The sequence below is a fragment of the Hypanus sabinus genome, chromosome 2, assembly GCF_030144855.1.
Source record: "Hypanus sabinus isolate sHypSab1 chromosome 2, sHypSab1.hap1, whole genome shotgun sequence".
NCBI classification, from domain to species: Eukaryota; Metazoa; Chordata; class Chondrichthyes; order Myliobatiformes; family Dasyatidae; genus Hypanus; species Hypanus sabinus.
The window spans coordinates 22994705-23019319 of NC_082707.1; the positions used below are offsets into that span (position 1 = coordinate 22994705).

Sequence of the window (24615 nt, forward strand, 5' to 3'; positions counted from 1 at the left end):
ATGGTCTTCTTAGTTTCCTTCTGCAAGTTTTAAAAATCCTCTATCTTCCTACTAGCTCTGGCTTCCTTGTATGCCCTCTTCTTTGCTTTTACTTTGGCTCTGACTTCACCTGTCAGCCATGGTAATGTCTTTCTTCCATTCGAAAATTTCTTCTTATTTGGAATATATCTATCTTGCACTTCCCTCATTTTTCACAGAAACTCTAGCCAGTGCTGCTCTGCTGTCCTTCCTGCTAGTGTCCCTTTCCAGTCAACCTTGGCCGGTTCCCCTCTCATGCCATTGTAATTTCCTTTATTCCTCTGAAATACCGACACATTGGAATTTAGTTTTGCCTTCTCAAATTTCAACGTGAACTCAATCATATTGTGATCACTGTTCCCTAAATGTTCCTTAACCTTGATCTCTCTTATCACCTCTGGATCATTGCACAACACCCAATCCAGCACAGCCGATTCCCTAGTAGCTTAACAACAAGCTGTTCTAAGAAGCCATCCCTTAGACATTCTACAAATTCTCTCTCTTGAGGTCCAGTACTGGCCTGGTTTTCCCGATCCACTTCCATGTTAAAATCCTCAATGATTATCACGACATTGCCTTTCTGACACGTCTTTTCTATCTCCTGCTGTAATTTGTAATCCATATCCCGGCTGCTGTTCGGAGGCTTTAGGGTCCTTTTACCCTTGTCATTTCTTAACTCAACCTATACTCTACACCTTCCGATCCTATGTCATCCTTTTCTAATAATTTAATATTATTTCTTATACACAGGGCTTCACCACCCACTCTGCCTACTAACCTATCTTTCCGATACACTACATATCCTTGGACGTTCAGCTCCCAATGGCAGCCATCTTTTAGCCAAGTTTCAGAGATGGCCACAACATCATACTTGCTAACCTGTAGCTGAATTTCAAGATCGTCCATTTTATTTCTTATGCTGCATACATTCAGATATAACACTTCCAGTCCAGTATTTGTTGTTTTCTGTTTTAACTGCACCATGCCTCTATTGCCCTGTAACTCATCCCACCGGCTGTGATTAAGCCTCATCTCCTGCCTGTCCTGTCTATCATCTCTATCTTTGATTTATTTCTGTTTTCGCCTTCCTCGGCCCTATCACTCCGGTTCCCAACCCCCCGACAAATTAGTTTAAACGGTCATTGGAGCAGAATCAGGCCACTTGGCCCATCGAGTCTGTTCTGCCATTTACTCATAACTGATCCTTTTTTTATGACACATTGTCAATGTGAAATGTGAATCATTGATGGTTAAGACCATATTTTTCACCTTTAAAGAGCAACAGATGATATAGGTTGAGGTGGGTTTGTATTCACTTGTGTGGTGTGTCTATGTCAGAAGCTGTTTTGGCCCATTAAGAGTCAAAACTGACTCACTAAGCAATTCCATTTCCCAACTAGTCTGTTCTCCCCATATTCCCATCCACTCCACCACCATCAACCCCCGTCCCCACACCCCCCACCAGATTTTACCACTCCCACAGGCAACTTAGAGAGGCCAGTCAACTTACCCACTTGCATGGATTTGGTGTGGGAAACCATGTGGTTTTAGGATGAAAATGCAAGTTTCAGACAGACAGCAGGTGAAATCCGGACTGCTCCTAAGCCCCTTTATCTGTGAAGTAGCAGCCCACGAGCTCAGCTTCACCACCGTGCCGTCTCAGGGGTCCTTTAGTTGCTCACATTTTCTGGGGCCCATTTTATGCTACAATGGCCAAGTAGATGCAAACATCAAGGGCAGGTCCTTGTCTGACTGCCAGGGAGGACTCTCCAGGCCTGTCAACACTGGAAATTGCCTAACACCCAGAAGTTCTTCAGCACTTTATTTCAATCATGGAAATAATGTCCTTTTCCAGCTTGCCTGATTCACTGAACACCCAAACTTTTCAGCTCCACAGGGCACTAACACCAGTTATACATTATCGGCAGAGCTGTTTTCAATGACACAGCTGACAGGTTCACTGTAGCAGTGGCACGCCTTTGCAGCCAAACACCCTTAAGTGCTCAGCACCTAGCTGAGTCAAACGCAGTTCCACATCTCGGGAAAGGTCGCCTGCCCACTCTGACTCTCTCCACTAGAGCAGGACGAGGGCTAAGAAAGAAGAATAACACGATGTGTTTTGGAAAGTGTGCACGGTGCATTGGTGCTACACTGATACCTTTGGCTGTTCTGGCTGTTGCGGCTAACATTTTGCTCTATTTCCCAAATGGTGAGACAAAGTATGCAGAGAGAAACCAGCTCACCAGTTTGGTGTGGCTCTTCGAAGGAATCATTGGGGCAGGCATATTGGTAGGTATGTTCTGTCAAAGGCTTTCGTAGTTAAAGCCAAGATGAAAAATAGTACTGGAAGTAAAATTTAATGCTTCTGCTAAGAAGGGCCTTGAGTATTTCATTTAATTATCTTTCTAATATGTTAGATTTTCTTATGCAGAGACAGTACGGACTAGCCGACTATCCGTGTCCTGGATGTGACTTTTTATTGTTTAAACTTAAGAAACTGCTGACCAGGCCTCCAGTCCAGATCCAAGAGGTTTTGGTTTTACTGCTTAAACTGAAGGATAGGGATTTAATTGCAACTTTGATTTGTGTAGCGCCTTTCCTGTAATTAAGAATCTGTGTTGAGCTTGGCTCTTTTCCCAGTGACAAATGTGTTTTTCTTCTGCGTGCTCAGGTTTCTTCCCCCAATCCTAAAGACACGCAGGTTAGTAGGACAAATGGCCACTATAAATTGTCATTTGTATTAATGGCTGGCAAGAGAATCAGGAAAAAGCGGAGAAGGTGCTTGCAAGAGGAAATCTAAGATGTAATCTAAGACGTATAGATGAATAATGCATTCAAAGTGCTGGAGGCGCTCAGCAAGCCAGGCAGCATCTGTGGACTGAAGTAAGAGGGCTTTGTCCCAAAGCGTTGATTGTTTAAATCCCTCCAAACATGCTGATAGTCCTCCAGCAGTTTGGCTGTATTGCACAAGATTGCCAGCATCTGCAGAATCTCTTGTGTAGATGGGTGTTTGACAGCCAGTATGGACTCAGTTGGCTAAAGGGGCTGTTTCCGTGCTCTAACATAACAGGAGAGTTATCAACCACAAAGCTACAGGGATATCAGGAGAGACGAGCAAGGGCCTGGGTCAAGGTGGCTTTTAAGCAGCTCCTTAGAGAAAAGGGGCAGTGATGATTAGGAAAAGAAACTTGGTGCTAGGGCTGGAAACATCTCGTCATTGATGAAAATGATACCTCAAAAAGACAGCGTCCATCATTAAGGACCACCATCACCCAGGACATGCCCTCTTCTCATTGCTACCATTGGGAAGGAGGTACAGAAGCCTGAAGGCACACACTCAATTTCTTCCACTCTAGCACCAGATTTTGAATGGACATCGAACCCATGAACACTACCTCACTACTACTTTTCTCTTTTTGCGCTACTTATTTAATTTAACTTTATATGTGTGTGTGTGTGTGTGTGTATAAATGATTAAAATTATGAAAATTAAGCGGAACAGGTATGGGAGCTGCAGCAAGATAAGGATATAGGATAGTTTACAGTGTACTCCATGGGGAAGTCTAGTAATTTCTAAGGTAAGGACATGTTCGGCACAACTTTGTGGGCTGAAGGGCCTGTATTGTGCTGTAGGTTCTCTATTTTTTCTATGTACAGTCAGCCCAGGCAAGCAAGGTCTTTGAAGAGCATAGCTTCCCTTTGCACAACAGGGGACTGGAGCCATTTGGCATAACAAGACAAGATAACGATGTAAATGAAGGATTCTTAACATTGACACTTACTATTGTTCAGTTACTTTACCAATTTACTAATTCTGGCGTAATAAAGGCTTTTAGATTCTATTGTCGATTGACAGCTGTACTATCTTAGTGTGATTGAAGAATTTGAACTTGCTCAAGGCTATCGGAAAGTCAATATCTGTATCCAGCTCATCGATTTCTGCATTAAAGTGGCATTTCTTTGTCAATATTTTTGAACAGTGTGGTGACAGGGGCCATGCTGTTGTCTTTGTGTGCAAGTAAATAAGGCGTGATTGAGGAATGTAAGCTTTCAGAGCTGATTTAATCGGCGACAACACAAGAAGCCGTCAGGAGATCTGAGTTTTTTAAAACTGTAATGTAGCTTTTCTGAACTGGAGATCACCTTTGGAAGCAGTCAGAGGAGTAATATTCAAAAGGAGAATCGGACAGGTATTTCAATGACCAAAAAGAGAAATTTTGCAGATGCTGGAAATCCAAGCAAAACACACAAAATTCTGGAGGAACTCAATAGGCCAGATGGCATCTACGGAAAAGAGTATAGTTGATGCTTCGGGCCGAGACCCTTCATCAGGACAGGAAAAAAGCTGAGGGGTCAGCGTAAGAAAGTGGGGGGGGGGGGGGGTGGTGGTAGAAGAACCACAAAGTGATAGGTGAAACCAGGAGGGTGGGAGGGGTGAAGTAAAGAGCTGGGAAGTTGATTGGTGAAAGAGATACAGGGCTGGAGAAGGGGGAATCTGATAGGAGAGGACAAAAGGCCATGGAAGAAAGAAAAAGGGAAGGAGCACCAGAGGGAGACAATGGGCAGTTAAGGAGATAAGGTGAGAGAGGGAAACGGGAACAGGAAATGGTGAAGTAGGGGGGCATTACTGGAAGTTTGAGAAATCGATGTTCATGCCATCAGGTTGGAAGCTACACAGATGGAATATAAGGTGTTGTTCCTCCAATCTGAATGTGGCTGCATTGAGACAGTAGAGGAGGCCATGGACTGACATGTCAGAATTGGGATGGGACATGGAATTAAAATGCGTGGCCATTGGGAGATCCTGCTTTTTCTGACAGATGGAGTGCAGCTCTTCGGCAACGCAGTCTCCCAATCTGCGTCAGGTCTTACCAATATACAGGAGGCTACACCGGGAGCACCAGATACAGTATTTGACAGGTATTTTGTAGTTCTATGGGGTGGGGGAGAGCACGACAGGGGGATTAACTCCTTTGCTGTCGTGAGGATGATATGATGACTGGGGTCTACACCTTAAGAATTTGTATTTTTCCAGTACTTCCATCAAAGTTCAAAGTTCAAATTTATTATCAAATTACGTATGCAACATAAAACCTTCAGAGTAATCTTTTTTTGAATTTGGAAAGACTGAGGATTGCAGCAATAGGAAACTCCAGCATTACAGACTGTTTAGGTATCCTGCTTCTCCACGTTTGCAGCTTCCAAAATACCCAGCTGCAGGAAATGTCTTCCTTGAGGAACTTAATTTTAAAATGTTATCATTTGTCACCTTCTGGGACTATTGGTGAAGGAAATGAAAGGCAACCTCCAGATGGTGTTTCCAGTGCTCTATTCTCTCGCTGTGGCTAGGCACAGCTCAAATGCCATCTATAAATTTGTTGATGATCCAACCACTGTTGTCAGAATTTCGGATGGGTGACAAGAGGGTGTAAAGGAGAGAGATACATCAGCTGGTTGAGCCGTGTTGCAACAACAACCTTGCACTCGACATCAGTAAGACCAAAGAGTTGATTGTGGACTCCAGAAAGGGTAAGATGAGGGAACACACCCCAGCCCTCATTGAAGGATCAAAGGTGGAAAAAGTGAACATTTTCCAGTTCCTAGGTGTTGATGTCTCCGCGGATCTATCCTGAGCCCAGCGTATCGAAGCAGCCGCTACGAGGGTATGACAGCAGGTATATTTCATTAGGAGTTTGAGGAGATTTGGTATGCCAGCTAAAGCACTCACAAATTTCTACAGGTGCACCGTGGAGAGCATTCTAACTGGCTGCATCACCGTCTGGCATGGGTGGGGTTGCTACTGCAAAATAAGTTGTAGAGAGTTGTAAACTTAGTTCTATTGTGGGCACTATCCTCTGTAGAATCCAGGACATCTTCAAGTAGTGAGGCCTCAGAAAGGCGATGTCCACCATTAAGGGCCACCACCACCCAGGACATGCCCTCTTCTCGTTGCTACCATCAGGGAGGAGGTACAGAAGCCTGAAGGCACACACTCAATGATTCAGAAACACCTTCTTCCCCTCTGCCATCAGATTTCTGAATGGGCATCGAACCCTTGAACACTACCTCAATACTTACTTTATTTCTATTTTTGCACTACTTACTTAATTAACTATTTAATACATATAATTGCTGCAATTCAGTTCTTTCCCTATTATTACGTATTGTATTTTACTGCTCTGTGAAGTTAACAAATATCACAACTTATGCCGGTGGTCAGATTTCTCGTTCTGTTTGTTCCTTTGTGTTTGTACGCTGTGCACTGCAGGAATGTATCCAGCATAACGATGAACTGAAATCACTTGCACTCCTGGGACAGGTGTGCTGTTCTGCGCTTTTCCATGCAGGTAACGATAACCTCTTACTTCCTGGAGACCCTAACTTCAGCATGGGATATCGGTTCCATGATCACAAGTGGTTAGCTGAGGCAGAACAGCAGCACTCATGGAGTTAGAATTCTATTATGACCCAGCTTCATAGATCAGTATGAGCCAGCCATTCCCCATTAAATTCGTTATGTTTCGTAACTTCAACACATTAAAACAATTCAAAGGAAGACTCGGAGTCCAAAATGTTAGCCTAACCCTCATGTGTATGTTAAGCGAGACGCGTGTGTATCATATGGTAGCATGATGACATATTTCTACATGGTACCGGAGTCTTGTGTCTTTGGCAAGGTTTAATCAGCGTGGCTTGTGGATTGGACTCTGCAGTTCCTGCTCTAGTACGTTCCTGTCGCTCCTTTCCTTGTTGATACTTCGTGTGATTTTGGCTTTCCGTCCTGCGGTCAATGAAGAATGCAGCGCTCGTTTGAACAGAACTGAGCTAAAACCAAACATTCCTGAACTGCTTTGTTGAATTTCTGGTTTGGTGTTTTATGTTCTGTTTCTTTTTCGCTCTGTTTTGCTGTCTGTGAAATTGGTTCCTTTCTTTGCGCATTGGGGGCTCGATGTTTTTCGTTGTATGGGTCTCACGGTTTTTCTTTGTTTGGTGTCTGTCTGTGGGAAGGCGAATTCAAGGTTGTGTACTGCATGCATACTTTGAATAACCCATAATGAATTACTTAAACATATAGGAATGTTTAATCAAACAATATAGATTCAAGATACTCAAATATAATTGAAATATTAAATACGGCACAATATTAACCCTTTTTTGTGTGTTTATGTCACTGACTTTCAAAAATATTGTAGCACTGCTTATAAAGGGATGCGAGGGCCCTACATGATACCAGTGTCTGCTGCCTGAGTGTTTTGACCAGAGTTCACTGTGACCTTTGACATTGATAATTGAGGCATAATGTTTCCCGAGGTCTTTGCTACAGGCTTTCAACCCATTTGCCAGAAATTTTTATTCACGTAGTTGACAAGCAAAGATGAGTGGCAAGCAGGCGCAGCAGGTAGTGCTGCTTCCTCCCCGCTCCAGCAGCCTGGGTTTGATCCAGTATCTGATACTGCCTGAGTGGAGTTTGCAAGTTCTCCCTGTGACCCTCCCACTACTTCTGCCTCATAGCGCTGGTGCATGTCACCAAGAATCAAAACGAGATTCAGATCACAGGGAACTCAGGAGGGGAGTGGGATGAATGGTATTGTTCAGTTACAAGCTGGCATGGGCCAAGTGGTAATCTTCTGCGTGGTTCTAAGTGCGGAGTACTGTCTTCAATTGGGGGTATGGGGATGCTGTTGGGTGGGGTGGGGCAGTGGTTTAGAGATGAAGCTGGGTTGGAGTGGTGTATTAGAGCTGTGGTAGAGCGGGGCCTGAACTGGATCAGTGCTTCTCGTCTGGGATAATCCAGCGTTCGAGCCATGTAATACCTGTGCTGGGTTAGGATGGCACCTTTATTGGGATTTTGGGCTGTAACAGTGTCTGGGGCAGGTCTCCTGGGGTCCCGAGGGTCAGTTACAGTGGATAGCATCCAAGGCTAGGGGTGAACTGTGTCTGGGGAATGGGTTCGGTCAGTGCCTGGGATCAGTGGTCTAGGAGTTGAACTGATAGCCTGGGCTGGGTAGGTATCCAGGCTCTGCGCCATTCCATTACACTGGCTTGGACTGTATAATGCCTGGATAGTAATAGATGGGTTAGGGTGATGCCTCAAATAGGTAAGTGTGTAGAGCTGTGCTGATGCCTTGTTTGAAACAGTGTCTGGGAGGAACTAGTCCCTGAGAGCAGTGACTGGGTGAAAAGTGGATCTGAGTCTGGGACAGTATCCAGGAGCTGCTATAATGAATCAGGTCTGCATTATGGCAGAGTCCAGGGTCAGAGCTGGACTAATGTTCAGAGTGTGCAGTGGGGCAGTGTCTGAGGATTGAGTTGGAGCTGAGGCTTAGTTGAAGGAGTGTATAGCAGCTGGGTTGAGTACTGCCTTGTGTCTGCAATGGGGCAGTGTCTAGGGGCTGGGTTTGTCAAGGAGCTAAGCTGGAGAGATTCGATTGTGCAATGACCAGGAACAGGGTTAGACCAGTGTTTGGGGACAAGGTTGGGCAATGTCTGGGGACTGTGCTGGGCTATCTGTGTTGGGTTGGGCAGCTTCTGCATCTGTTTGGGCACTGTCTAGAAATGGGGGTTAAATCAATGTCTGGGTCTGTGTTGTACCAGTGTCTGGGTCTGGGTTAGACCAGTGTCTGAGAGAAGTGTTGTTTTATGTCTCCGGGAATTAACTCTGGGCTGGATATGTACATGAATTCCTGTCTCAAGAGGGAACATGCAACATCAAACATCCCACCAACTGAACCATACCTTCTTATAGATACCTTCAAGCAGGAAGTACAGAAGCCTGAAGTCCTACGTCACCACGTTCACCAGAAGCTACTTCCCTTCAAGCAGTTGTTCTTGAACCAACTCCCACAACCCTAATCGCTACAGTTTAGCAACACGATAATCTCTATGATCACTTTGCTTTTTTTTGTTCTCCTTATTTCCTTTCTCATAAAATCTGTGTATAATTTATGTTTGATTTGTATTTCTCTTGTGTGCTGTTTATAAGATGCTATGTGCCTGTGATGCTGCTGCAGGTAAGTTTTGCGTCGCACCTGTGCATGTATGGCTGTGAATTTGAGTTTCATGTGGAATGGGAGAGGATGTGTAATTGGAGTTGGAGACCAACAGAGGGCGGTGTTGCATGACTGAAATATGACATCTTACATTCAAAGATTCAGGATTGGTTAAAATACAAGCCTGAAAATTGTCTATTTATTTTATTTTATTGAGATTCAGTGTGGACCAGGCCATTCGAGCCGTGCCACCAAGCAACCCACTGATTCAACCCTTGCTTAATCACGTGACAATTTACAATGACCAATTAACCTACTATCCAGAACCTTTTGGATTGTGGGAGAAACCCGGACCAGCACCCCGAGGAAACCCACGTGTACACGAGAAGGAATTCACAAACTTGGTAACGGAGGATGCCAGAACTGAACTCCAAATTCCGGCATTGAGCTGTAACAGCGTCACGCTAACTACTACACTATTTTAAAGTTCAAAGTTTCAAAGTTAATTTTATTATCAAAGTACCTATATGTCACTATATACAACCCTGAGATTCATTTTTCTTTAGGTATACTCAGAAAATCTATAGAAAAGTAACTGTAAGAGTATCAATGAAAAATCAACTCGAATGACAAAGACAAACTGTGCAAATGCAAATATAAATAAATAGCAATAAATAAGGAGACCATGAAATAATGAGACAAAGAGTCCTTAAAGTGAGATCACTGGTTGTAGGAGCATTTCAATGATGGGGCAAGTGAGTGTAACTATCCCCTTCTATTCAGGAGCTTGATGGTTGAGGGGTAGTAACTGTCCTTGAACCTGGTAATGTGAGTCCTGAGGCTCCTGTACCTTCTACCTGATGGCAGCAGTGAGAAGAGAGCCTGACCAGGGCAAAGGGTATCTCTGACGATGGATGCTGCTTTCCTGCGACAACGATTCACATAGATGTGTTCGATGGATGGGAGGGTTTCCTTCAGTAACCAGGTGTGGTGGAGAACAAAATGATTGTTAATATGGATCCGATGCAGCATAACAAAACACAATAAAGATAAGTATTAAAGCAATCTTATATAAAACACAATGTGCAAGTTACTGTTGAGTGTGGCCATTTGTACGAGATTAGCTTATATAGATAGACTGATTGTATGTACATAAATCAACGCTAGGTACAGGACAGGAAACGATAAGGTGACAAAGTGAATCTTGGCATAGGAACCCTCCTGGGTAGCAGCGGGGCAGATGAAACCTGGCGTTGGTGTGTGGGTGGAGGTGTTGATCAGCATGATGGCTTGGCAGAAGCAACTTTCAGTGGGGTAGTTTTGGTGTGGATCTTCCCTGACATGGGTGGGACAAACAGACCATGACCCTTTATGATATTGCAGGCCTTTCTGATTTGCTTGATTTTAAAGCTTATTTATTGAGATACAGCGCAGAGTAAGCCCTTCGATCAATACCGCCCAGCAATCCCCCAACAGCGCTAGCCTGATCTCGTGACAACTTACAATGACCATCCTACCAGCCGGCATGTCTTTGGACAGTAGGAGGAAACCAGAACACTGGGAGGAAACCCACACGGTCACGGGGAGAACGTGCAAACTCCTTACAGACAGCGGCGGCAGTAGAACCCAGGTCGCTTGTACTATAAAGCGTTGTGTTAACGGCTACACCACTGTAGGAGTTTTATGTGCCTTTCTGTATAAACTGCCTGTCCTTGACGGCAGGCAGGCTGGTCCCAGTAACGTGTTGGTCAGTTCTAACTACCTTTTTGTAAAGGTCCAGCCACTTAACGATCTCTTTTTAAATTGCAGATGATTTTGCCTATCGTGGTATTTATTAGCCTTGAGCATGATGATTGCTGCGGTTGCTGTGGGAACCAGGACTGTGGCAAAAGCTGTGCAGTAAGAAACCACCAAAATGCTGTAATACTGATAATTAATCAGGGCGAGAGAGCTTAGACATTGGGCCACTGATACTGCTCTCCTCTTTCTTTCAGATGTTATCTTCTGTTCTGGTGGCTCTGATTGGGATCGCCGGTGCTGGGTACTGTGTCATCGTTTCCGCTCTGGGTTTAGCACAAGGCCCGTACTGTCTCACTGACTCGGGATGGGAATACCCCTTCAACGACACCAATGGAAGGTTAGCGAAACCGGATTACTTCATTATTGCCACTGCAGAGTGCTGTGTTTCAGACGGAACATTGATGGGGGTGGTTTTGAGGATAAAGTGGGGTGATAGTAAAAGTGGATGCCCTGATGATCCACATTGTAATGTAAAAGGATTTGGATTTGAAGACTAGCTGTTAGAATAATTAGTTAACAGAATTGTTTGGATGTGTTCCTGTCGAATGTTGACAGGCTTAGAAAGAGTGAATGTTTCCTGTAGTGGGGGAGTCTAGGACCAGAATGAATCTGTTGAATTCACTGCCGCAGATGGCTGTGGAACCCAAGTTACTGGAGATATTTAAAGTGGAGGCTGACAGGTTCTTGGCCCAGTCAGGGTGTCAAAGGGTATGGGGAGAAGGCAGGAGAATGGGGTAGAGTGGGATAATAAATCAGCCATGATGGAATGGCAGAGCAGACTTGATGGACTTAATGGACTAATTTTGCTCCTGTGTCTAATAGAGCTTTCATGGCAGAATGTCACGCTGTCCCACTCAATGTAATCATCCTCAGGAGTCATAGTCGTCCCTCACTGACTGGAAAGTGAACAGCCTCTTCATGCATTAGTGGTGTCAAGGCTTGGTAAAAGGGTTCAGAGATTTATTACAATACCCTTCTTCCTTTAATCTTTGGTGTTTGGATTACAGAGTCATAGAGCATTACAGCACAGAAATAGACCCTTTGGCCCATCTGGTTTATGCCAGTCTGATGTGCTGCCTAGTCCCATCTACCTACATAACTCCAAACCTCTCCCATCCATGTATCTACCTAAACTTCTCTAACATGCTACAATTGAACCCACATCTACCACTTCTTCTGGCAGCTCATTCCATACTCGCACCACCCTCTTAAAGAAGAAGTTTGGCCTCAGAATCCCGTTAAATAGTTCACCTTTTACCCTAAACCAATCACTTCTAATACTAGTCTCACCCAACCTGAGGGGAAAGCCTTCATGCAGTCACCCTATCTATATATTCATCATTTGTATTCCTCTATAAGATATGCCCTCATTCTCCTACACTCCAGGGAATAAAGTCCTGACCTATTCAACCTCTTCCTAAGGCTCAGGTGCTTAAGTACTGGAAACGTGCTTACAAATTCTCCCTGTTCTCTTTAAAGGTTATCGATACCTTTCTTGTATGTGAGCAGAAGCAGACACAATTCTCTAAATATCACCTCTGCATTGCACGCCTTCAGCACAACACCCCAGCTCCTGTACCGAGTGAACACGAGGAACTCTGCAGGTGCTGGGAATTCGAACAACGACACACACAAAATGCTGGTGGAACACACAGCAGGCCGGGCAGCATCTATAGGGAGAAGCGCTGTCGACGTTTCGGGCCGAGACCCTTCGTCAGGACTGACCTGTGCTGAGTGCCCTGCTTTCTGAGGGTCAATGAGCCGAAAGCACTCTTTATGTCTCTATCCACCTGTGATGCTGCTGCCAAGCAATGGCGGCTGAGGTGTGCTTTTGATAGGCTCTGAGGGAGATAGGTAGGTGCACACGAGAGTGACACGGTGGTGCAGCTAGTAGAGGTGCTGCCTCACAGCTCAGAGGCTCGTGCTCAATCGTGACTGCTGCTTCTACCTGACTGAGCTTCCTCTGAGTGCTCCGGTTCCCCCCCACCCCACCCCCCGTACCCTGAAGGCATGTAGTTAGTAGGTTTATTTACCACGGTAGGTTGCTCTTCAAGTAGAAGCAATGAGAAATGTAGTTCAAGTAAAATCTACCTATCTACCTATGTGCAGCACGGAGTAAGTCCTTCTGCGCCTTCAAATCACGCCGGCTAGCAACCCCCGATTTAACCCCAGCCTAATCACAGGACAATTTACAATGTCCATTTACCCTACCAACCAGCAGATCTATGGACTGTAGGAGGAAACCAGATCTCCTGGCAATCACCGGCAGAATCTACAAGCTCCTTACCACCAGCTGTAGGAACTGAACCCATGTTGCTGGTACAGTAGAATTGTGCAGACCTATTTCTTTGTTTTCGCTCTCTATAACTCTGTGCCTCCCACTGCAATGGTTACGTTAATGCCTGTAGTAGTGGCTCCCTAACCCTGGGTGTGCATGTCAAAGGTTTGTGGATTATAGAAGACCATAAGACATAGGAGAAGAATTAGGCCATTTGGCCCATTAAATCTGCTCTGCCATTTCATCATGGCTGATCCATTTTTCCTCTCAGCCCCAGATCTCCTTTCTCCTCATATTCCTTCATGTCCTGACTAATCAAGAATCTATTAATCTCTGTCTTAGATATACCCAATGACCTGGCCTCCACAGCTGCCTGTGGCAATGAATCCCACAGATTCACACTACAGAAATCATTCATCATCTTCATTCTAAATGGACATCCCCTTATTCTGAAGATGTGTCCTTTGGGCTTAGACTCCCCCACCATAGGGAACATCCTCTCCACACCCACTCTATCTAGGCCATTCAACGTTTGCTAGGATTCAATAAGATCTCTCCTCATTCCTCTGAATTCCAGTGAGTACCAGTTCAGAGACATCAAACGCTCCTCATATGATAAGCCTTTCAATCCCGGAATCATGTTTGTGATCTTCCTTTGAACCCTCCCCAACGTCAGAATGAACAATGGGGTAGAGTGGAGGAGGGTTGTATTCAGAATTCAGGAGGAAGCCTAACCAGCAGCGCACGTCGGCTGATTCTGTCCCGTGGAATGAGGGTGGTGTGTCAGCTGTTGATTTCCACGGGACCATCTTGATGTAGACTTCAGGGTTGACTCAGTGAGGGTGTTTTCAGATGGGAACCGCACTTGAGGAATTGGCCTGTCCTCTTTCCATACGCAGATACCTCACCAACTACACCAGCTGGAGTCAGTGCACGGAACCAAAACATGTGGTAACGTGGAACGTGACTTTATTTTCCGTCCTTCTGGGAATCAGTGGAGTCGAACTTATCCTGTGTTTTGTTCAGTTAATCAATGGCTTGGTCAGAGGGATCTTCGGAAGCTGTTGCCATTGCCAAGAGGTAATTACACACTCCGCTCTGATTTCTGCCCGGTGGAATTTTCACTCAGATGTGTGGTTCTTTTTCATAGAGCATTTCTCCTGAAATCAGTCATGAGTCACAGAGTCATAGAGCACTACAGCACGGAAACAGGCTCTTTGGCCCATCTAGTCCATGCCGAACTATTATTCTGGCTAGTCCCGTCGCCCTCCATCTCCCTCCATCCAAACCTCTTAAACATTGCTATCAAACCAACATCCACCACTTACTCTGGCGACGGGTTCCACAGTCTAGCCACCTTCTGAATGAAAGGCTCCTCCTCATTTCCTCTTAAATTTTTCACCGCTCACATTTAACCTATGACCTTTAGTTCTAGTTTCACCCAACCTCAGTAGGAAAAGCCTGCTTGCAATTATGTAAGAACATAAGAAATAGGAGCAGGAGTAGGCCATCCGGCCCATCGAGCCTGCCCCGCCATGCAATAAGATCATGGCTGATCTGTCCATAAACTCAGCTCCATCTACCTGCCTTTTCCCCATAACCCTTAATTCCCCTACTATGTAAAAACCTATCTAACTGTTTCTTAAATATATTCAGTGAGGAAGCCTCAACTGCCTCTCTGGGCAGGGAATTCCACAGATTCACCACTCTCTGGGAAAAACAGTTTCTCCTCATTTCCGTCCTAAATCTTCTCCCCTGAATCTTGAGGCAATGTCCTCTATTTCTAGTCTAACATACCAATGGAAACAACTTTCCTACTTCTATCTTATCTATCCCTTTCAAAATGTTGTATGTTTCTATAAGATCCCCTCTCATTCTTCTGAATTCCAGACAGTATAGTCCCAGGCAACTCAATCTCTCCTCATCTCTGGAATCAACCTGGTGAACCTCCTCTGCACTGCCTCCAAAGCCCGTATATCCTTCCTCAAGTTTGGAGACCAGAACTGCACACAGTACTCCAGGTGCAGCCTCACCAGAAACCCGTACAGTTGTAGCATGACCTCCCTGCTCTTGAATTCAATCCCTCGAGCAATGAAGGCCCAACATTCCGTTTGCCTTCTTAATAACCTGTTGTACCTGCAAGCCAACTTCTTGCAATTCATGAACAAGCACTCCCAAGTCCATCTGCACAATAGCATGCTGCAATCTTTCACCATCTAAATAATAATCTGCTCTTCTATTATTCCTCCCTATCTATACCCCTCATAATTCTGTACACCTCTACCAAATCTCCTTTCATTCTCCTACAGTCTGGGGAATAAAGGTCTAATTCACCTTTATGTTTATTTTCCCCGCATCTCAAGATTCTACCAGTCACGTGCACACCAAGACCAAGTTACAGTAACTAATGAACCTGCCTTTTACATTACATTTCCTTTTACATTCATTCAAGGGATGCAGGCTGAGCCAGCCTTTAATCATTCATCCCTAGCTGTCCTTGAGAAGTTGGTGGGCTTCTTGGGGTTGTGGGACGAAACCGGAGCGCCTGGAGAAAATCCACCCGGTCACGTGCAAACTCCGCACAGACAGCACCAGAGATCAGGATTGAACCTGGGTCTTTGACACTGGGAGGCAGCGCCTCTACTCATTGCATCCTTATACAGACTTTAACAATGATTTATGATTACCTCACCCTCTTGACCTAACAATCTACCTGGTTACGATCTTGCACCTTATTGTTCACCTGCACTGCCCTCTCTCTGTATCTGCTGTACTTTATTCCGAATTACATTATTATTTTACATTGTGCTACCACAAGAACTGCGTCATGATTTTGATCTACAAGAACAGTATTAAGGCAGTGGTAACGTAGTGGTTACAGTGCTGTATGATACCAGTGACCTGGGTTCAATTCCTGCTGCTGCCTGTAAGGAGTTTGTACGTTCTCCCCATGACTGCATGGGTTTCATCTTCTCACAGTCCAAAGATGTACCGGTCAGTATGTTAATTGGTTATAGTAAATTGTCCTGTGATTAGGCTAGGATAAAATTTGGGATTTCTGGCTAGCACAGCTTGATGGGCCAGAAGGACCTATTCTCTGCTATATGTCAATCAATAAGTAAATAAATAAATATGAATAGTATGCAAGACAAGATTTTTACTCTATCTTGGTAATAATAAACAAACTCCAATTCCAATTCTGATTCTATCCATCAATCGCCTCTTTGCTCTCTGGCATTTCTGTGTGCGGGGAAGCTGCAATGAATTAATTCGCTAGTACCTCACATCCTGTCCTGCTCACAGCATTGTCCAAATAATTAATCGTCTTCACTTGGAGGGAAATTCTGAACAGTAGTTAACTCAGAACAGGAGATATTTTAATTGGGTTTCTTGTTTTTTTTTTGCTTGGTATCGGCACCAAGTTTTCAAAGGAGCATCCACATCCTCGTGAGGTAAGAAACAAAAAGTGAGTGAAAGTTTTCTGGTTATAGATTTTAGGTGCTGGGCAAAGCTGTGGTAGGGCTTTGCTGGAGTTTTAATTTCACTAATGAGCCAGGCTGTGTTGGATCCTCACTGGGGATCATTAGGCACAGAAGGGCTGTGGGCATCAGACCTGCAGTCCTCAGGAAAATACAATAAACCTCCTCCACCCCACTGTCGAAAACCTTCCATCTTCACCCCTACATCCTCATCCCAGTCCCCCTTCATCCCATTATGATGCAACCCCTATAGAATGTCCTGCAAGTGGTAGAAAAGGGCTGAAAGTGATCTTACGTAAAGTGTGGGGCAACATACCTAATGTGGAGGAAAAGTAATAACACGTTTTCATCTCTTCCTTGAAGTGGCTGAAGCAGCCGCCATTTTTGTGGTTCCTGCGGGCTTCTGCTTTCTTGGGTACCTCAGTCTGAGAAATGGAGCTACAGCACATCCCCACCGCTAACCCAATTCTCCCTTGGGGTGAGAGACTGATTGGGAATGGTGGAACGAATTCCTTCAGTTTAGTCATCTGGAACTGATAGTTCCTTTGCCCATTGGCAGTGCTAACAGGTAAAAAGGTGAAGGTCAATAGTGAGGATTTGTGCTGAGCACTGAATATATAGTGAGGCCAGCTGAGAAGATCATTGGGGTCTCTCTTCCTGCCATCACGGACATTTACACTACACGCTACATCCGCAAAGGAAACATCATTATGAAGGACCCCATGCACCCCTGATACAAACTCTTCTCCTTCCTGCCTTCTGGGAAAAGGCTCCAAAGCATTCGGGCTCTCACGACCAGACTATGTAACAGTTTCTTCCCCCAGCTATCAGACTCCTCAATACCCGAAGCCTAGACTGACACCTTGCCCTACTGTCCTGTTTATTATTTATTGTAATGCCTGCACTGTTTTTGTGCACTTTATGCAGTTCTGTGTAGGTCTGTAGTCTAGTGTAGCTTTCTCTGTGTTTTTTTAATTACGTAGTTCAGTCTAGTTTTTGTACTGTGTCATGTAACACCATGGTCCTGAAAAACATTGTCTCGTTTTTACTGTGTACTGTACCAGCAGTTATGGTCGAAATGACAATAAAAGTGACCTGACTTGACTTGACTTATTCCGACCAGAAAACACACTCAAAGTGCTTGAGGAACTCAGCTGGCCAGGCAGCATCTATAGAGAAGAATATAAATCAACTATTTACTCATCTCCATAGATGCTGCCTGGCCTGCTGAGTTCCTCCAGCATTTTGTGTGTGTTGACTGGGTTTTCACCATCTGCAGATTTTCTCTTGTTTGGGATTCAGCATTGTAACCAGACTGAGAGTTGTTGGACTGTGGCTGCAAATGTACCACCTAGTGGTGAACAAGTCAAACTGCAATGCAGTGAGTTCCCTCTGAAACAAAACTTGGGGCATATCCCCTTATTTCCTTTCAATCCTCTGATACCTCATCCATGGAAAGATAGATTGACCTTACTCCTATTTAACAATATCTTATCCTTTGAGCTTTCTGATTTGTTTACCATCCTGCTTGTCTCAGGCTCCCTTGCTCTCTTTGGCCAAATCTCCTGTCTGTGTGCCCTCAAGTGGATCTTACTGTTGTGTTCCAGACCTTTGATCCAAGCTTCTAATTCTGACTTTTTATTTAAAAGGACTCAAGTTGCAACAACGTTGAAGTCGATATGTACGAGTTTACAGGTTAGAGGTGAGTGCCAAGATCGGGCAGGAGAGGTCTTTCTGGAGGGGCTACGTGGGGAGGAGGGGGAGGAGGGTGAGGGTGAGGGTGAAGGGAGTGGATGTGTGTTGAAACTGGTGGGAAGGTGGAACAGCCATGAGTGGAACGCGAGAACTGGGTGGGTTGATTGTTCTGAGTAGCGTCTCAATGTACTCCATACACTGGATGCAGAAGAAGTTTACCAGGAAGCTATCTGGATTATAGTTCATGTGCAAGGAGAGGCTGGACAAACAGCGTTTATTTTCCCTGTAGTGGTGAAGAGTGAGGGGAAAAAATTATGAGAGGAGTAAGTCATACTAGATGATATTCATTTAAGGTGAGAAGGAGAAAATTAAAAGGCATGCTTGTTTGCTCAGTGGATGGTGGATGTCTGAAATGTGCTGCCAGGATTGGTGGAAGAGGCAAATATGAAAGCAGACAAGAACATAAGAAACAGGAGCAGGAGTCGGCTGTCTGACCTGTTGAGCCTGTTACACCATTCAATAAGATCATGGCTGATCTGGCCACGGACTCATCTTCACCTACCTGCCTTTTCTCCATAACCCTTAATTCTCCTACTATGCAAAAATCTATCTTACCTATCTATCAGTATATTTACTGAGGTAGCCTCCACTGCTTCATTGGACAGAGAATTCCACACATTCACCACCCTTTGGGAAAAGCAGTTTTTCCTCATCTCCATCCTAAATCTACTCCCCCAAATCTTGAGGCCATGTCCCCTAGTTCTAGTCTCACCTGCCCATGGAAACAACTTTCCTGCATCTATCTTATCTATCCCTTTCATAATTTTATATGTTTATAGAAGATCTCCTCTCATTCTTCTGAATTACAGTGTCTGCTTAATCTCTCCTCATAGTCTAATCCCCTAATCTCTGGAATCAACCTGGTGAACCTCCTCTACACCACCTCCAAAGCCAGTATATCCTTCCTCAAGTAAGGAGACCAGAACTGCACACATTACTAAGATGCAGCCTCGCCTGTATCCTGTATAGTTGCAGCATGACCTCCCTGCTCCTAAATTCAATCCCTCTAGCAATGAAGGCCAACATTCCATTTCCCTTCTTGACAGCCTGCTGCACCTGCAAACCAACCTTTTGTGATTCATGCACAAGCTCTCCCAAGTCCCTCTGCACAGCAGCATGCTGCAATCTTTTACCATTTAAATAATAATCTGCTCTTCCATTTTTCCTTCCAAAGTGGATGACCTCACATTTGCCAACATTGTATTCCATCTACCAGACCCTTGCCCACTCACTTAAACTATCTATATCTCTCTGCAGACTCTCTGTATCTTCTGCACAATTTGTTTTTCCATTCAATTTAGTATTATCAGCAAACTTAGATATACTACTCTCGATCCCCTCTTCCAGATTGTTAATGTATATTGTGAACAGTTGTGGGCCCTAGCACTGACCCCTGCAGCATGCTGCTCACCACTGATTGCCAACCAGAGGAACATTCATGTATCCCAAGAAGCATTCAAGAGGCTTTCAGGTGGACATAACCAGAGAACGGAGGCATATGTGCAGGTAGAAGGGACTAGGTGTCATTAGTTGAATGGTTTGGGACAACATCACAGGCTGAAGGCCTGTTACTTTGTTCTACTAGGAGAGAGTTGATGGTCAGAGATTTGGGAGATCACAACATTGGGAGAATGGTAATGGATTATATTTGTGTAGAGTATTTGGGCATTTGCTATGTGGAGTATTGCATAAACTCACTTTGACCAGAAACATCATGAACACACCCGATAAGTGACTCATGACAGGCCCTGACGATTAACGCACACAATGTTACAACCTTTATATTGTTTCTTTAACTTGTACCAACCCAAAACCTAAGATCACACTTGAGATACATGAATGTGGACGAACCTCAACTTGAAAGGAGAAGTGACCCCAAATTTTGGAGCTTGGTTTCGAACCGGAAGATGAATAAACCTGGGGATGGATAGCTCTCAAGGATTGAGAGTGGTTAGACACAAAGTTCTGGGAAGAGCCACGGAGTTTGAAGGGTGGTGGAACTTGGCTGGGAAAGGGTTTGAGTTGGAGGTGAAGTTATAGGACTGTCGTTCTGCTGTAATGGCCTGTTCTGTGATCTGTCGAGAACCTGAGCAACAGCTTCTCCTTGTTAAAGTATATTTGTCTTCAGTGGGGAATTGGGGCTATGTCGGAAGATTTCACAATGCTGCCCATTACAAAGGTCGCTGCTCAGCAGAGGAGTGATCTGGTTAGGTCTAGTTACACGAACAATACTCGAATCTGCTGAAAGATGATAGTCTGCTCTCTCCTTACAGCGTCGCCACTTGGTGTCGGAATGGAAGAGGGTGCGAACTGCTCTGCACTGCAAGTCCTTGCTGCTGCTGTCTTCTTGTCCGAAATCAAGCCCCTAGATTTCCTCAGACTCTCCTCCCACTTTCCGTTCAACAGAGTCCCGCCAGGCTTCTGGTTAAAGTCCAAGGAACTTCAGATACTTTAATTTATTCTTAAATATTTGATAGTGCTGTGCATATGGTTTTCTATCTGCACCCAAAGTAGTGCTGCACACTGTTGTGAAAACGGGAAACGGTTATAATAATGAACACCCAGCCTTTTCAGGGCATCTAATTGGATAGGTCAATGAGTTGAAAATTTTTCAATTCACAACAGTCGTTTGTACATATATAGCAGGAGTTCCCAACCTTTCTTATGCCACGGATTCCTACCATTACCGGGAGGGGTCTGTGGACCCCGGGTTGGCAACGTCTGCCTTATAAACACTTTGTGGCATTTTTCTATATGTCTATATGTTGTGGTTTGTTTCGTTCCATTTTATTAATTGCTATTCATAGTTGCCATGGATATTTTGATAATGCTTGTGTTCCATAGGCTGTTGCTTGGTAATCAGCTGAATTGCTGGGTTGGAAGAATTTGAAAGACCACCTGCCATAATCACTGGAGCTTTGAATTATTATTAGATCAAGGTCGATCTGTATCTATCTGCCTCAGTTCCATTACCTTTAATATTCTTGCCTAACAAAGCCCTATTAATCTCTGTTTGGGGATGGTAAATTGGCGGCAACCTCAACAGCTTTCACGGGGTTGGTCATCAGACTAAAAACAAGCTGTTGGGCGAAGGAGCAGTCAACGTTTCAGGCTCAGACCCTGCATCCGAAAACATTGACTATCCTTTCGCCTCCACAGATGCTGCTTGACCTGTTGAGTTCATCCAGCACTTAGCTTTTTACGAAAAATCCCCCTCATCCATTTTCTCCAAAACACTCACTACTATACTTTGGGAGCTGGTTTCGTACTAAAGAGGAGCTTTTCTTTCCGACATTACGTTTGGCTGATGGGAGTGGAGGCTGATTTAAAAACCAACCAGTTGGTGCTGTCCCAGTTTACATGGTGCTTGATGCTGTAGAGATGTAAACCAGGGTCTGAATTCTGCAAACCTAACTGTTGAATAATGGAAAAATCAGGCAATAAAAAGCAGCCTGGAAGCATCAGTTTTATCCAGGAGTTAAACCCTGTGCAACTCACACAAAATGCTGCATATATGGAGGGGAATAAACATTCCGGGCCTCGGTCTGAAACATTGACAGCGTGAGACCTGATGAAGTGTCTCAGTCTGAAACGTCGACTATTTATTCCCCTCCATAGATGCTGCCTGTTCTGCCGAGTTCCTCCAGCATCTTGTGTGGGGTGCTCAATACTTCCAGCATCTGTGGAATCTCCTGTATCACTAATAATCAATAAAGGGAAGAAATATCTGGCTTCTCATATTCCACACAAAATCAATGAGCATTGAGAGATTCTTGTGGATTCATCTCAAATTCTGTGCTGCCAATAAATGTCAACATATATTTCATGAACCGTACAGTACGGCAGAGCAATTTGCATCTTCACAGCTCCAGCAGTCGAGGGTCATTCTTGGATTCTCACAATGTAGACTTTGTACTTCCTCCCAGTGACCATGATGGTTTCCTCTGTGTGCTCCATGGCCCAGAGATACACTGTTAAGTTAATGGGTTACTTCAGATCAACTCTGGAGTGGGTCAATGACATAATAATAGACAGGCTTTTGATGGGCATGTGAGGGAGAAGAAGCAGATAAGTTGTATAGCACTATGAATCTCTGGGTAAAGGTGCTAGGTGCAGGTAGGCAACTTGGTCGGCATGGAAAAGTTGGACCAAAGTGCTTGATCCCATGTTGTGTAAGTCTGTGAATCTCCTTATGACTCTAAACTGCAGGGCTATAGGGGGAGGAGAGATGGGATTGCTGTGCTAAGAGTTAATATGAACCTGATAGGCTGAATGGCCTTTTGTTTAATAATAAGGGAATAAGAATGATGCATGTGGCTTTCAAATAGTTTATGTGGACTATTGAGTGATCCCACCAGTTTGCCAGATGTGCTGGTTGTTGGCACAATGATGGTAGATGCTGGTACAATAAACTGACATAAAACTACATGTGCACTTGTTGTTTTTTCGCACCAATTTCAATTGTTATTTGTATTTTATGATGACTGAATGAACTTGAGAAAGTAGGAGCAAGAGAAGGCCACTCAGCCCTTCAAGTCTGCTCCACCATTCATTGATCAATCCTGCACGTTTATAGCCCAGTGGCAGCGGTTGGTGCAGTATGGACAAAACAAGAGATCATGGCTGATTTTCTAACTATGCACCTTTTCCCACCACTGGAGCATGTCCGCATATCACTTGGTTTAGTATGCCCTCAAGAAGATAAATCTCAGGGTTGTATATGGTGACATATATGTACTCCGATAATAAATTTACTTTGAGTTTTGATTAATGTCCAGAAACCTATCAATCTCTGCTTTGGATGAAAATATGAGAGCTTCCAACAGCTTCCAGATTAGAGAACTCCAAAAATTCCCTAGACTCTAAGAGAAGAAATTTCTCCAATCTTGGTCCCAAATGGCCCATCCTTTATCTCGAAAATACGTTCCCAGCTCTTGCCGTTGAGGGGAAACATCTTCCCTGCAGCCAGACTGTCAATTGCCGAAAATTTCAATGTGATCACTTCTCATTTACCTACAGCTTAGAGAATATACCCATAGTCAACTCAGTCTCTCTGTGTGAAGCAAATCAATTACCGACGGAACCAGTAAAAATTCCTGTAAAACTGCTACAAACTTTCTCAGGTTGGAGACCAAGGCTCTACACAATAATTCCGGATAGATCTCACCAAGGTTCTCTACAAATGCAACAAAAAAATGGAAAACAATTGATGTTTCCTTTCCTCATACAGATGCAGCTCAACCCACTGAGGTTCTCCAGCCTATTTGGTGTTCTTCCAGATTCCAGTGTCTGCCATATCTTGCATCTTCCCTATAGAAGTGCATTAAGACTTCCCCATTTCTATAATCATCTCCTTTTGTACCTCATTTACCCTCTAACTAACTCACTGCACCTCTATGTTGGTCTTCAGTGTTGTGTACAAGCACACCCAGGTCGCAGTAAACATCAATACTACCTGATCTCTCATGATTTTCTGTTACATACACTGAAGAAAATGATCTCCTGCTTTTCCATCCACCCACCTTGCCCACGTTCCCTCAATATCCCTTTACATCCTCTCCCACACTCACATTTCCCCTTGGTTTTGTATCATCATCAAACTTGGAAGTATGTCATTTGGTTCTCTCAGCAAAATTTTTGTTATAGGCTGTGAAAAGTCAAGGTTCAAACGCATACCCTGTTAGTCACAGAGTGCCAGCTTGCAAAGGACCCATTCATTCCCATCCATCGCTTCCTGTCCATTAGCCAGGTCAGTTTATAAATCCCAAATCCCCTTGATCGATATTTGTTAATTAAACACATATACAGGACCTTATAGGGCTTATGTTGCAAGTCCAGATATGCCATATCCACAGGTTTCCTTCTTATCTAATGTATTGATCACATTCTCAAAGACGGGTAACTTGTTTGACATGAGCAACACACACAAAATGCTGGTGGAACGCAGCAGGTCAGGCAGCATCTATAAGGAGAAGAACTGTCGACGTTTTGGGCCGAGACCCTTCGTCAGGACTAACTGAAAGAAAAGATAGTAAGAGATTTGAAAGTGGGAGGGGGAGGGGGAAATCCAAAATAATAGAAGAAGACCGGAGGGGGTGGGATGAAGCTAAGAGCTGGAAAGATGATTGGCGAAAGGGATACATAGCTGGAGAAGGGAAAGGATCATGGGATGGGAGGCCTCAGGAGAAAGAAAGTGGGGGGGAAGCACCAGAGGGAGATGGAGAACAGGCAAGGAGTGATGGGCAGAGAGAGAGAAAAAAGAGGAGGGGGAAATAAATAAATAAGGGATGGGGTA

The 24615-nt window shown here is 44.4% G+C and overlaps 1 protein-coding gene across 2 annotated transcripts; it reads left to right on the forward strand.

Annotated features, from left to right (window-relative positions):
• The first annotated feature begins 2048 nt into the window (after positions 1-2048).
• On the forward strand, positions 2049-22731 carry LOC132407034 (transmembrane 4 L6 family member 1-like). 2 transcript variants are annotated; one of them, XM_059993278.1, is made up of 6 exons: positions 2049-2307; positions 10818-10907; positions 11003-11145; positions 13986-14166; positions 18215-18267; positions 20594-20728. In XM_059993278.1, exons 1-5 carry the CDS (start codon positions 2131-2133, stop codon positions 18263-18265), a joined length of 642 nt encoding a protein of 213 aa, XP_059849261.1. In that variant the 5' UTR covers positions 2049-2130; the 3' UTR covers positions 18266-18267; positions 20594-20728. The 2 variants fall into 2 exon arrangements, with proteins under 2 accessions (XP_059849261.1, XP_059849252.1); XM_059993269.1 differs by lacking the exon at positions 13986-14166 and having other exon boundaries at positions 20594-22731.
• Positions 22732-24615: the final 1884 nt, after the last annotated feature.